This window comes from Choloepus didactylus, chromosome 8 (assembly GCF_015220235.1).
Source record: "Choloepus didactylus isolate mChoDid1 chromosome 8, mChoDid1.pri, whole genome shotgun sequence".
Classification (NCBI taxonomy): Eukaryota; Metazoa; Chordata; class Mammalia; order Pilosa; family Megalonychidae; genus Choloepus; species Choloepus didactylus.
Window position 1 is genome coordinate 12,217,233 of NC_051314.1, and position 12,847 is coordinate 12,230,079.

At 54.5% G+C, this 12,847-nt stretch overlaps 1 protein-coding gene across 2 annotated transcripts; it reads left to right on the forward strand.

Moving 5' to 3' along the window:
• TOB2 (transducer of ERBB2, 2) lies at positions 1-11,686 on the forward strand. Of its 2 annotated transcripts, none has more exons than XM_037846560.1 (2): positions 1-2,258; positions 7,790-11,686. In XM_037846560.1, the coding sequence occupies exon 2, from the start codon at positions 7,886-7,888 to the stop codon at positions 8,924-8,926; it is 1,041 nt and encodes a 346-aa protein (XP_037702488.1). In that variant the 5' UTR covers positions 1-2,258; positions 7,790-7,885; the 3' UTR covers positions 8,927-11,686. The 2 variants fall into 2 exon arrangements, with proteins under 2 accessions (XP_037702488.1, XP_037702487.1); XM_037846559.1 differs by having other exon boundaries at positions 2-2,254.
• Positions 11,687-12,847: the final 1,161 nt, after the last annotated feature.

A 12,847-nucleotide genomic window follows, 5' to 3' on the forward strand; every position in this document is an offset into this window, starting at 1 on the left:
CCCCTGGGGTTGAAGCTTTCCGAGCGTGGGGGCTGGGGGCTCTTGGGCTCAGGCTTCCTCCAACATCTCTGTCCCTGTGGAGTCTGCTCTCCAGCCCGGCGTTTCTCTGCTGCTGCAAGGAAAGCGCTTGAAGCCCCACGCTACCGTTGCTCTGTGCCTTTGCAAAAAAAAAAAAAAGCGCTTGAAGCCCCACGCTACCGTTGCTCTGTGCCTTTGCAAAAAAAAAAAAAAAAAAAGTGATCAAAGAAAAAGTCCAAATTGTTTGTAGCCGGAAACTTGCGGATCTTGCCGCTTTACGTGGTCTTGGCGGCTGCCGTTGGGTCAGAACCGGCTGGAAGGAGAGTAAAAGTCGGAGTGGACAAAGACGGGACTGGGCGATCCAAGGGAGATTCTGTTGGCTTCAGGCACAAACTCGCGCGAGCCCGCGGCGTGGGCCTGAAGCCTCAGCCTGTCCATCTGGCAGTCCGGGCTGCCTGTGACCTCACCCGGCCACAGCCCTACCTACCCCCAGCTCCGCGTCCCAGCAGTCACAAAGAGGCCCGATGGCCGGTGTGGCCGGAGCCCGAGGAGGGAGTCGGAGCAACGCGAACGCGTCCCACAGCCCGTCCCGGGTTAGGAGAGCCTCGCCCCGCCGCCCGAGGGGCCTCGGGGTGCGCGAGCTAGGCGCCCCTAGCACCAAGCAGGCGCCCACCCCACGCCGTCGGAGGCTGTCACCAACAGAGACGTGGCTCTCTGGTGCTCCGTAGGGGGGTCGCCAGCCCGAAACCGCGAACCCCGCCGGGGGCGGGCTGTGGGACGCGTTCGCGCGCCTGCGTGGGGCAGGGGCTAGCCCTTTCCCGCCGCGAGGTAATGGGGCGCCAGAGGCCGCCTGGGGAAGATTAGCTGTGGCGCTCTTCCTGGCTGTCCGGCCTCTTCGCCGCCGCCGCCTCCCGCTTGCCTCCCGGAACTCCCGCCCAGCATCCTGGGCTCCAGACTCCCTCTCGCCTTCTCGTCAACGTTACGCATCCCCCGGCGAGGCACGAGGCGCTCGGGAGACTCTCGCTAACCCGAGTCTCGGTCCGAAACACATGAAACGCTTCCTGTGCGCGCATGGTCCGCTCAACTCCCCCGCCCGCGAAAATGCCGTAAAGGCTGCGGGAGAGCAGCGGGGACGGCTGGACGCCCCAGAGCTGAGGAGCATGCCCAGGTGGCCTGGGAGGGCGGGAAAAGGTTCGGGTAAACATGCGAACCGTCGCCGCCGGGGCAGAGGCAGGGCGAAAGCTCCGCGGGGAAGGTTCCCGGAGGGGTCAGGAATGTAATTCCCCTCTTTGGAGCATTCCTTCATTCATTCATTGTACAACACTTTAAGTTCGCGCACTGCGTGCCCGGACTGTGCGAGGCACGGGGCATAAAGCGGTGAGTAGCTCAGGTCCCTGACCTCACGGAGCTCACTCCCTAGCCGGGGCCCCACATGATACAATGAGCACGGTCATTTCAGAGGGTGACATGGGACATGAAGAAATACGGCTGTGATGTGATGGGGAGGTAAGGGCGGCCAGCGGTACATAGGGTGGCCGCAGGTAGCCTTGCTGAGGTGGCGTGCGAGCTGAGAGCTGATGGATGATGAAAGGGAAGGCACTGACTACCGAAGGGCCCAGAAGAAGCAGGCCGGCTACGGGCCTCACCCGCCACCAGCCGCGTAGCACGCCGGACCGGAGCCGCCTGAGAAGTAGTCCCGGCCAAGCGCCCAGCCCCGCCCCTGCAGGGCGGAGGGACGCATCACGCAGGGGTGGGGAAGCCGGATCCGTGCGCAGGGTTGCTAAGGGTGAAACTTTTCATTGACTTTGCTCACTTCGGGCCGGGGCGCGGGAAGGTGCGGTTTGTCAGGGAAGAGAAGCCAGTGGCTCGGGCGACGCGCTGCCAGAAGGACAGGACAGGACCGCCCGCCGGCCACAGCCGGACCGTCCTCCGCCCCGCGACACGAGCCATCCTCCGGTCCGCCATCCCCGCGCCGTCGCCGCCGGCCGGCCCGCCCGCCCTCTGTCTCCCCTCCGCCGCCGAGCCCGACCTCCAAAAAGCTGAAAGAATTATTATTGAGAGTCATAGCCCATAACCCCCTCATCCGCCCCCGAACCCTGAACGAAGACAAGGACACATAGGCCCCGGCCCGCGGCGCTCGGGAAGGAAGAGCGACCCCTGCCCCGTGCCCAGGACCACCCTGGAGGGAGAAGCCGCCCCGCGACCTGCCGACCACCCCGCAGCTGCGGAGACCCGAGTGAGTGAGTGGGGGGCGAGGGGGGCGGGGGGCCCCACCCTGAAACCCAACCGGTCCGACCGCCTCCCCCCACCCACTCCAGCTCTCGTCTTGGCTGGACGCTCCACGTTGCTGTCGGACCCTCACCCCCACCCCCACCCGCCCTCCTGGCCGACTTTGTCCTCTCCCTTTGCACCTTCTCCCTAGAACCCCCTTTCCCTGTGTTCTTCCTCTCCTCTGATCCTGGGGTTCCCCAGAGCCTCCTTCTCTCCCACTTCCAAGCCCAAGTGCGGCCCCCTCCTGGGTGGGGTGCATTTCTTCCTCTCCCCGTCTTCACCCAGTTTACTCCGCCACTTCTGCGTACCCCAGAGACTCGCTAGATCTTCCTTGTTCCCCGAAGAAACATAACCTCCACCATCACTAAATAAAACCGAGCACGGAAAGGGGATCCAGGCCTTGTTTTTCTGCCTCGTTTCCCGTGTGCAGGGGACGGAGGGGGGGGGGTCGCAGTTATTAATAGGGCTTATTTCTGGCCGTGTGGAAATTGAGGACTGGAGGTTGGACAGCCTGTCAGTGGTGACCATTCTCTAGCTGCTGGGCCGGGATTCACCATTTTAGCTTGAGCTCTTTATTCTCTTCACTGTTTTAAGAGAAAGCGGGGGGAGGGCACGCCCGGGGGGGTACCCCTAGAGCAAAATCAGTGCTTGAGTTCTAGCAGCTTTTGGCGAGATGGCCAGGAAGAAGCAGCTCGCCTCCTAACCTCCTTCCCCTCCCGTCCGCAGGGTGGACTGTGCCCTTCACCAGAAAGGGAGGGTAAGGAGGGAACCGAGAGGAGGGGCAGAACCCACACAGCAGGTCTCAACTTGGGGACCAGCGGACTGGGTCTCGGGAACCTGCTCTTTTTCGTCTTCCCACCCTGGGAGTGCGTCCCTCATCTCTGTGATTTCCTAGCAGAAAAACACCCCGTTTGCTTCCTTGGGCCGCCCTCCAACCTCCTCGAAAAGAAGCTTGTGTGGGAGGAGGGATTAGGAAGACTTAGCACCCTGTAAGGGAGATTTGCCCAGGATCTGGTTAAGTCTGGTCACAGAGGAGGCTTTGCAGTGGGAGGAGACTCATAAGCAGAATTTTAAGTGTTAGAGGACGTGCAGATGTCAAATGTACGGTTTTTCCTTCTTGGCAGAGGAAAACCCTGCCCGGGAACCTTTTCCCATTTCTTTGGCCCGGGTCTGGTTACTCGGACTTAGATGAGAAGTGGGGCGAGGCTTGGGTCCTGCTGGCGTCCAGCCGCCTGATTATCGGCCCGGCGGTTCTCCGCGGTTTAACTGGGAGTTTCTTTGGCCGAGAGGGCGGGATAACTGGTTTCTTTCCTGCCCTTCCTGGCCGTGGGGATGCTGGAGCCGAGCCCGCTGGGCATTAAATGAAAAGGCTCGTTTCTCTTTGAATCCACCGTCCCTACAGCAACCCCAGACAGAGACAGCCCAGCCCAAGGAATTCAGATTAAGCGGGGGTGGGGAGTTGGGGGGGGGGGTGACTTGATCTATCCCAGCCCACCCTCTTCAGCTGAGGAAAAAAAAAACAAAAAACATTAGCAGCAGATCCCTAATTCAAGTCGTGGGAGGCAGGGAAAGGAAAGGGAAAAATAGCTCAGCCTTTCGTGAAGCCGAGACAAGGATGTGGTGGGGTGATACAATGTGGGGAATAGGCCTTATGGGTAGAATTTATATAAAATGTATTAGGCTCTGGGCGGTGGGGGTCGGACGCCAGTCCTCCACAGGGCGCATGTGCGTCGGAAACTTTTCCCCGGTTCTCCGACCTTCGGCCGGCTCCCCTTGTTGGGCATGCGTACTTAAGCCAGCTGAGCCTTCGCAAAGCATGCAGGGAAGTGCAGTGTGCGGAGAAAGTAGGTCACTCGCTCCAACCTGAGCGTGAGATTTCTGAGGACTACAGTTCCCAGCGTGCAGAGCGCGTCTTTTCCGCCGGGCTTCTCTAGGCTGTGCCCTCGATGGAGTCTTCCTAGCTTCTGAGGAACCCGTAGTTGCTCAGAAAGGGTCTTCTTAGGAGGGGTCCTTGTAGTCAGATTGAGCTTGTGCTGTCTATATTTGGGGGAGATGATGTGACACTCTGGGCCCTGGAAGCGGTTCCACCTACACTCACCGGTCTGGGCCGCCGCCTCCGGACCCGCGGGGTGGAGTCGGGGCTTCTTCCCTTTGCCCCTGTCGCGTTAGCTTGGTCCTGGCTCGGCCCTCCGGTAGTTTGGGAGACACTCCGGTGCTCCGGGTTTGTAACGCCTACTGGCCTTGTTAAAATTGAGGACACCCGCCCCCACCCCTCCTCTGCACTTGTCTGAATCCGGTAGTGCGTAATTGTAGGAGCCGACTGGGGTGTTAAGGATTTGAGATGCCTAAATATTTTTATAGGTACTCCTGGTTTCGTGCCCGATGGATTCCCTCACTGTTATCCTGCTTTCCCCCTTTAAAACACAACGTTTTTCTTAAAAACCTTCACGTTTTGTCAGAAGTTCTCTCTGGAATCTGTATACCATGTGGCGGAGTGAGGCCTTCTTCCAGCTTTATCCCACCTTTCTTCCCTCATCTACTTTCCTAAGCGTTTATTCTTTAAATAAATCCACAAGGAATCTACTCTATACTCTTGTTTATATTTTAGTTGCTGGAAGTAAACAAATGAAGAAGGATAAGATTTTTAATGAAATGGACAGAATTTACTGTCTCACATTTGCAGCTTTTTAATGTACTGGTAAAAAGTAGACTTTGCTGTTGTTAAACACAGCCCTCTCTCCTCCTTGCTGTCTTTCTGGCCCCTTGCGCTTAAGTCAGAATTGGAAAAGATCTTAGAGGGCCTCTCTGGCCTGCTTAAATAGAATCTACTTCCTTTTATTAAAGGGTAGTTATTTCTAAGCTTTCTAATTTACCACATTTCCATGAGTATTTTTTGCTAGAATTTGTCCATGGACTTTTAAAAAATGAGCAAAGTCATCTGAATGGTCATTCCTATCTTTAGCTAACGACAAGACAGGGCCAGTGATTTAATCCTCTGTTCCATAAGCTTCTTGAAGTCAAAATTAGAGCCTGAGCTGATAGAGCAGAAAATCTCATTCTGGTTGTCCGGCATTTTTGTAAGGTTCCACCCCACAGCCATCTGGCCTGGCTTGTTCTCCAATTAAAGAGGCAAAGGTGGATATACTTCCTTATTTGTGCAGCAGCATCACTGAGGTATGAACTGGTGTGCAGCTTTAGTTGCTTATGCTGCAGAAAATGGGTAGCTGGGCAGGGCTGACGACAGTGGCTCTATTGTGTTTTGGGGTGGGAGGCTTATTTCCCAGTGACTTTGGCCTGCGTTTAAAGGGCTCCCATTTTAAGGACTGAACTGTTCAGGGGAGGTTAACTTGGAAAGCAGTCATGTGGCAAAGTTTGAGGAGGCCTAGGAAGGCAAAGAAGTTTTTTGGTCTGAGTGGGATTTCAGGAGGCCATGTGGTACCTTGAGAGAAGTGTCACCTGTGAGCTTGAGTTTCTCTTACCTAGCAACAGCTCTTTTTTAACTCCAGCCCCTTTCTTGGGACCTGTTCTTCATAACTTTTTATTCTCCATGTTGGACAGCTGTGGCCATCTCAGACCTCCATTCTTGTGGAGACTTGCAGTCTTGATGACTATCTTTGATCTGGTGATGAACCCAGTCTTCATAAACAAAAAGCCCCCTCATTCTTCCTACCATTATTATTCTCTTTAAAATTAGAAGGACCCTGGAAATGATCTATGGTGAGAGTCGACATTGGAAGACTTGGAAATTAAATCTGTGATAGAAGCTGAGATAAGGGGAGACCAGGTTTCCTGAATCCTGAGCATTCCCATGGGGGGCTGGGGGGCTGGGGGGCTGGAGGTGAGCAAAGTTGCGATACTTCTGCAGACCACCCATGTGACCCTCTCTGCTCATAGCTGATATGAGGATTGGCCTAGATCTAGCCACTGTGGTATGCTCCTGTAGATTTACTTTTCCAGATTGATGAGTGCATCTTCTCCTCCCAGGGATCTTTTGCTGAGGATTCAAGCCTAAAATTGCTCCTGGGGGCCATGGCCCCAGGCCTGGGAATTGTAGGGAAATGAGCTGGGGCTGGCGTTCCAAAAACTCAAGATCCAGGGACCTAGAGATAGCACATGCTGCATCCAGAAGGGATTTTAATCAAAATCCAGCCCTGAGTCTTTTCACAGGACAGAAGAAGTAACAGAAAATGTCTGTGACCACGGATCATACTTGTCTCTCTGATGAGCTCAGCAGCACAGCCTTGTCCAGAGATCTGGCCAGAGACATGCTCTAGCCCTACCTCAGCTTGGAGATGGCCCTATTTCAGTTCATTTCTCCCATAGCATGAGTTTGGGTGCTGCCCTTTTGGAGAAAGCGAGGAGATGAGGATCCCTGGCTCTCAGGACCTTGCAGATCGTCTTCCTGAGACATGAGATTGGCCCAGGGCTAGAGAATAAGCCTATTTGACCTCAGTGGGATCTGGCTACGAGAGAATCCCAAAATAACAATCTGAGTGTTGATTTTGGGCTGCCTCCTCCCCAGGGATCTCCAAACACTTGATAAATCTGATCCAGTGCCGAGGACAGGTGGTCAGACAGTCCCTGAGAGCCTGAGTGATTATGGGTCCCCAGCTGGAGGCTGCAGGGTAATGGAAAATTTCTTTGCTCTGCCAACCTCATCTCCTCCATTTTAGTAGAGACTACAGAAACTCCCTCAGGCCACACCAGTGCTGCTGCTAGCACTTTCTTGGCCTACACAATACTGCTTTCCTCTCCTTTCCTGTGTTCCTCGGGGGGGGGGCCCTGGCAGTCCCAGTTCGCTTATTGGCCCATGTGTCTGGTTGTGACAGGTCTTAACTTTTTCTTGGGGGTCATGCTCTTGTCTCCATTCCTGTTAAATAAGTTATGCAAACCTAGACTGAGCAAGAGAGCATACACACCCGTGGAACCTAGGGTAATAAATTGGATGGGACTCAAGTCGGGTCTCACAATGAAGATTTGACAGTGCTACTTCTAGTTCACTGATCTGTATTCCTTTCCGCTTAAGGAGGAAAACTAAAGATTTTAAATTTATATCTTGTCCTGTGACAGTTTGGGGGCACAACTTCACCAGACTTTGCAGAGACAGTCAGCTGCACTATGGATTCTTTTGTATGTATGTATGTGTGTATGTCATTTACAGTGTCTTGAATTTTCAAAATGGTAGCAACCATAGCATCCATATTTCTTTAGAATTATTTAAAAATAATGGCTAACTTTACAAGTGCCAGGCACAGTGTGAGGCATTTCACATCCTTGAACTACCTTAAGCTTCATGATTGTCTGATTTTTACAGATGAGGGAAAAAATGACTTGCCCAGAGTCACGCAATTAAGCTAGCCATTGGTGAAGCAAAAAATGGGACCCTGGTCTACGTGATCCGGAGTTGGTGCTCGTCTATCCTTTGCAGTGGATCATTTCCATTTACCCCCAGCTTTCTGCCCATCTCGTCATGGTGCCCTTCTCTTTTCTCATTTCCCAGAACTTTCTGGAGCCCAAGACTGCCCACCTGACATCTCCTGCTACTGTCCTTGGCCTGTGCACGTGTCCTGTGCTATTCTCTGCCTAGGAGAGGACGATGCAGCTGGAGATCAAAGTGGCCCTGAACTTCATCATCTCCTATTTGTATAATAAGCTGCCACGGCGCCGGGCAGACCTGTTTGGGGAGGAGCTAGAGCGGCTCTTGAAAAAGAAATATGAAGGCCACTGGTACCCGGACAAGCCACTGAAGGGCTCTGGCTTCCGCTGTGTCCACATTGGAGAGACAGTGGACCCTGTGGTGGAGCTGGCTGCCAAGCGGAGTGGCCTGGCAGTGGAAGACGTGCGGGCCAACGTGCCTGAGGAACTGAGCGTCTGGATTGACCCTTTTGAGGTATCTTACCAGATTGGTGAGAAGGGAGCTGTCAAGGTTCTGTATCTGGATGACAGCGAGAGCTGCGGCGCCCCAGAGCTGGACAAGGAGATCAAGAGCAGCTTCAACCCTGACGCCCAGGTGTTTGTGCCCATTGGCAGCCAGGACAGCTCCCTGTCCAACTCCCCATCACCATCCTTTGGCCAGTCACCCAGCCCCACCTTCATCCCCCGCTCTGCCCAGCCCATCACCTTTACCACCGCCTCCTTTGCTGCCACCAAGTTTGGCTCCACCAAGATGAAGAAGGGTGGGGGGGCTGCGAATGGGGGGTGTGTGGCCAACGGAGGGGGGAGTGGCCCACAGCCACCACCACAGCAGCCTCGCCTGGCCCGCTCCCCCACCAACAGTCTGCTGAAGCACAAGAGCCTCTCTTTGTCTATGCATTCTCTGAACTTCATTGCGCCCAACCCAGCGCCTCAATCCCAGCTCTCGCCCAATGCCAAGGAGTTCGTGTACAACGGTGGTGGTGGCTCGCCCAGCCTCTTCTTTGATGGGGCTGATGGCCAGGGCAGTGGCACCCCAGCCCCCTTTGGGGGTAGTGGGGCAGGCACCTGCAACAGCAGCAGCTTCGACATGGCCCAGGTATTTGGAGGTGGCGCCAACGGCCTCTTCCTGGAGAAGACGCCCTTCGTGGAAGGCCTCAGCTACAACCTGAACGCCATGCAGTATCCCAGCCAGCCGTTCCAGCCCGTTGTGCTGGCCAACTGACCACCCCAGCCCACAGGGCCAGGAGCACCCAAGACCACAGAAAAAAGAAAGGAAAAGAAAGGCCAAAAAAAAAGAGGAAAAGAGAAATACACAAAAAACGTTTCCAATCTTCTCACTATCACTTCTAGAAAAAAGATCCAGCTCAGGCATGGAGTGGGAGGGGGCTTCCGAAGCACACACTCGTGTTCAACTCAACCCCCTTCTGCTTTCCTGCTGGCCTCTGATTTATTTGGTTGGTTTGGGTTTTATATTTCTTTTTTTTTTTTTTTTACATGTAGTTTTCTATATAACATCTTTAATTAGTGGCTTCCTGTGCTAAGAATGGTCCAGCTGTGAATTGCTGCTCCCTGCTCCTTCCTCCCTTCCCTCCTCCACACGGCTGGTTTCGGACTGGTGTGTCCCAGCTCACAGGGAACTAGGAGCTGCAGCCGGGGCCTGGTCCCCTTGGAGGAGGGGGAGTCTGGCCCTGAGTCACTGCCTCCGTCACCCACCCACCCTCTCACTCATAGCCATCCAACCTCAGGAGGCCTTCTCCAGCCCTGTCCCCCAGGCCCTCTCCACTCAGGCTTGGGCCTCGCTCATCCCCTGGAGCTGATGCCCGTCAATGCAGGGAGGTGAGCACTTCCTCTAGATAAATCCTTTCATCTCTGCCCTGTGACCCCACCTGTCCACCCCCACCTGGTCCAAACTGTCCCTCAGGGCCTGGAGAGAGCCAGACCCAGCTGGGGGGCGGGGTACGGGGGACGGTTCCCCAAGGTCCCTTCCCTGGACCCAAAGCTGTGGGGGGGGCGGGGGGGTTTGCATGTGTACGTGGTTTGCCATCCTGTTTTAAAGGATTCCACATTGGGGAAAACCACCCCTCTGGGGTGACCATGGGTTATGGCAAGTACTTACGTGTGAAGTTGGGGAATGGGCCTGTGGTGGGCTGTGGGTCCTTTTGTGTGGTGGTACAGACAGTGGGGTGAGACTGCGGCTGAGCCTAAGACACTCCCAGGGGAAAGCACAGCAGAAGGAACTGGTTTCCAGACTGCAGAGGCATCCACACTTTTGTTTTTGACCAAAAAGAAAAAGTCCTAAGTGGCTGAGGAAATACCCAAGCCACTGATGCCTAAGAGAAGGCCCTGGCCTTTGACCCTCCTGTTGTAGGACCTTAGCCCCCACTGGGAGCTGCTCATTGCAGCACCCTGGGGGCCGGGAGGCAGGGTGGTGGCCTTCGGTTGGTGCCTGGAGTGAGCTGTGAGCCTTGAGCTGAGACTTTTGGTGTTTGAGTTATAAGTGTTCTGTTTTAGTACGGGATGCCCCTGCCTATTTGAGAATTTCTTGGTACCTCTGGCCATCCCCTCTCACTGCCCTGACCCAACCCCACTAGGCCTTGATGCTGTGGGAAGCGGTCTCCGGCCAGGCCAGGCTGGCCAGGCCCAGGGCCGTCCCGAGGGTATGCTGGGATTATGGAGGTTTCTGGAAGAGCACTCCTGCCCTTCTCTGCAAAAGACAGTTTTCTCCAATCCTCGTGGGCCAGCTTCCGTGCCATGATACTTTGGTAGGTGGGTCACCTGGCCTCAGGCCCCCCTCACCAGGAAGCACTAGAGCCCCTGGCACCTCACCCACCCCACCCTCTTGCCCCGGCGACTCCAGGTGAGCAATGCTGTGGCGGGGGGTGTGGCCCCGACGGACAATGCTAGTCTCCCCTCCCTGCGACTGGCATCAGCTCTACCTCCCTCAGCCAGGCACTGCCCTGGCCGCTCGGACCAGCCCCATCTGCCCCCCTTGACTGCTTGGAGGCCAGCCCTGCCTGGGCCACCTGTCCTTCATCCTCAGCTCCCACCCAGGTGACAGACCCAGGCAGGCAGCTGCTCCCAGGAAAGGCTGGATGCTGCCTTATCTCCCGTCCAGACCCCCTCCCACACTCACACCCACCCACCCCCGGGCCTGTTTGTCTCCCACAGACAGGGAGAGGAGACCGACCCCTTAGTGTCTTTTGAAATACGAAGAAAAACGTGTTCAGGAACCTGACTCCAGCACCGGGGTCTTAGGCCCAGGTCAGTGTGTCTTGTCTCAAATCTAGGCATTTTTGCTTCAATTTTATTTTTTCTAAGAAAACAAAAAGAAAAACCTGCACTAATTTACCTGGTTTCGTAGGAAATTTTTTTTTTTATTTTTTACATTTTTTGGTGTCCGTTTGTATTGAATAATTTGCTACATTTGTAAAATGTAAGAGGTATATATAATATATGTATATTTCTAACGTAAAAAACGTAATTTTTTTCTTTTCAAGATTTTTTCTTAAAAAGAGAAACAAGATATTTTTTCAGGAAAAACAAACTTTAAAATTAAAAAAAGAAGAGAATTAAAATTTTTTTTCCCCTTTCCCCACCCTCTCTCTATATACCCTCTTTCCCAGGAACAAATCAAAAGGTGGATTGTCTTGCAAGGAGCATAAATTTTTAGTCCAGAATGACGTATTTTTCTCAATGCAGTGCACTATAGATTCTCTAGTTTTATCCCTAGGGATGGGAAGGGGGGCATTGAGGCAACTGTGGAGAAGAGTTTGGGGGAGCAGGGTAGTGGATTTTTTTCTTTAGTGAAGGAGGAATGCAATCAGGCGTTTTGTATTCAGAATGTTGTGCAATATTTTGGAATGGGACATTGGTGTGTTTAGAGATTTAGTTTAAAAACAAAACAAAAAGATTGATCAAATCTGTACAGTTTATATTGTTCCAGATTTTTTTAAGTTTGTATTAAAAGCATGATACATAATAATCTCCTGCTTGGTCCTGGCTTGTTTTGTTCCTGGGGCCACTTCTGTGGTGGAGAGTGAAGTGGGGGCCCTGGGAAGCACGGGTCATCCCCGTGGCCACCCCCGAGTCAAGCTCAGTCACCACGCTGCCCCCTGTGCCCACCTCCCATTGGCGCATGGCTCGCTGCTGTGCCCACTGTCCACACGAACACGAGTTCCACGACACTGGGGCAGGAAGCAGGACCCTGAGAACAGGGCATCTGTGACTTAGGAAGCACCTGTTCCTGGAAGAGGGGGGAGGGCCCAGCCCCCAGCCTGCTCTGGATCCAGGACTTGCCCACCCCAAACCACCAGACCCTGGGGCACGCGAGGCTGCGAAGAGCTCACCGAAGCCCGCGTCTGTCCAAACCTGGTGCCAGATTCCCAGCCCTTTCCTCAGGCTGCACAGCCTGGAGCTGCCTCGTGGATGAGCTGGAGGACGCCGCCTGCGCCGCCCGCCGATTCCTCCAGAGCTGGCCACCTCCTCCCTCTCCCAGAGCCCCGGGCTCTTCTCGTTTTCCCCTTCCTGAGAGCAAGCTCCTGTTGGTGCTGCCCATCTAGAAGGGAACCAACACCCACCCAGCACCTTCTCTGCCGGTGCTTTACATCGGAGCCCGGCAGGACCCTGGGAGGAAGAAGGCAGCCAGGGCTTGTTGAGTCTTACTTTACCCACACAGCAACCTGATGGTGCAGGCATTATGCCTGTGTTACAGTTAAGAAATGGGCTCCAGGGTACACTAGCTGCCCAGATTCAAAAAACTAGTTAAGTGATGAAGCTGAGGTTTTGACCCGTATGCTGGAGGTCTTCATTTAGTCATTCAAATAACATGGAGCACAGCGCCAGGCCTTTGTCCAGTGAGGACAAACAAATCAGTACCAGGTGCTATCTTCGCAGATCTGACACCCTGGCACACATGCTAAACACAACCCTGAGAATTGATGTGGACCAGTGGGAGGGGGAATGAGGAAAGTGCCCCCCTTGCTGCCTGCCTTGTGCCTCCTCCAGGCTGGGGCAGGGGCAAGCAGCTGCTCTCCTGGGACATCAGCAGGGTGGGCGTTCTCATTCTCTCTCCCCAGAGGCTGACACCGGTCCCTCCCCACCCCAGCACATGAACTGGACCTAGAAGCTCTCGGCCAAATGGCGC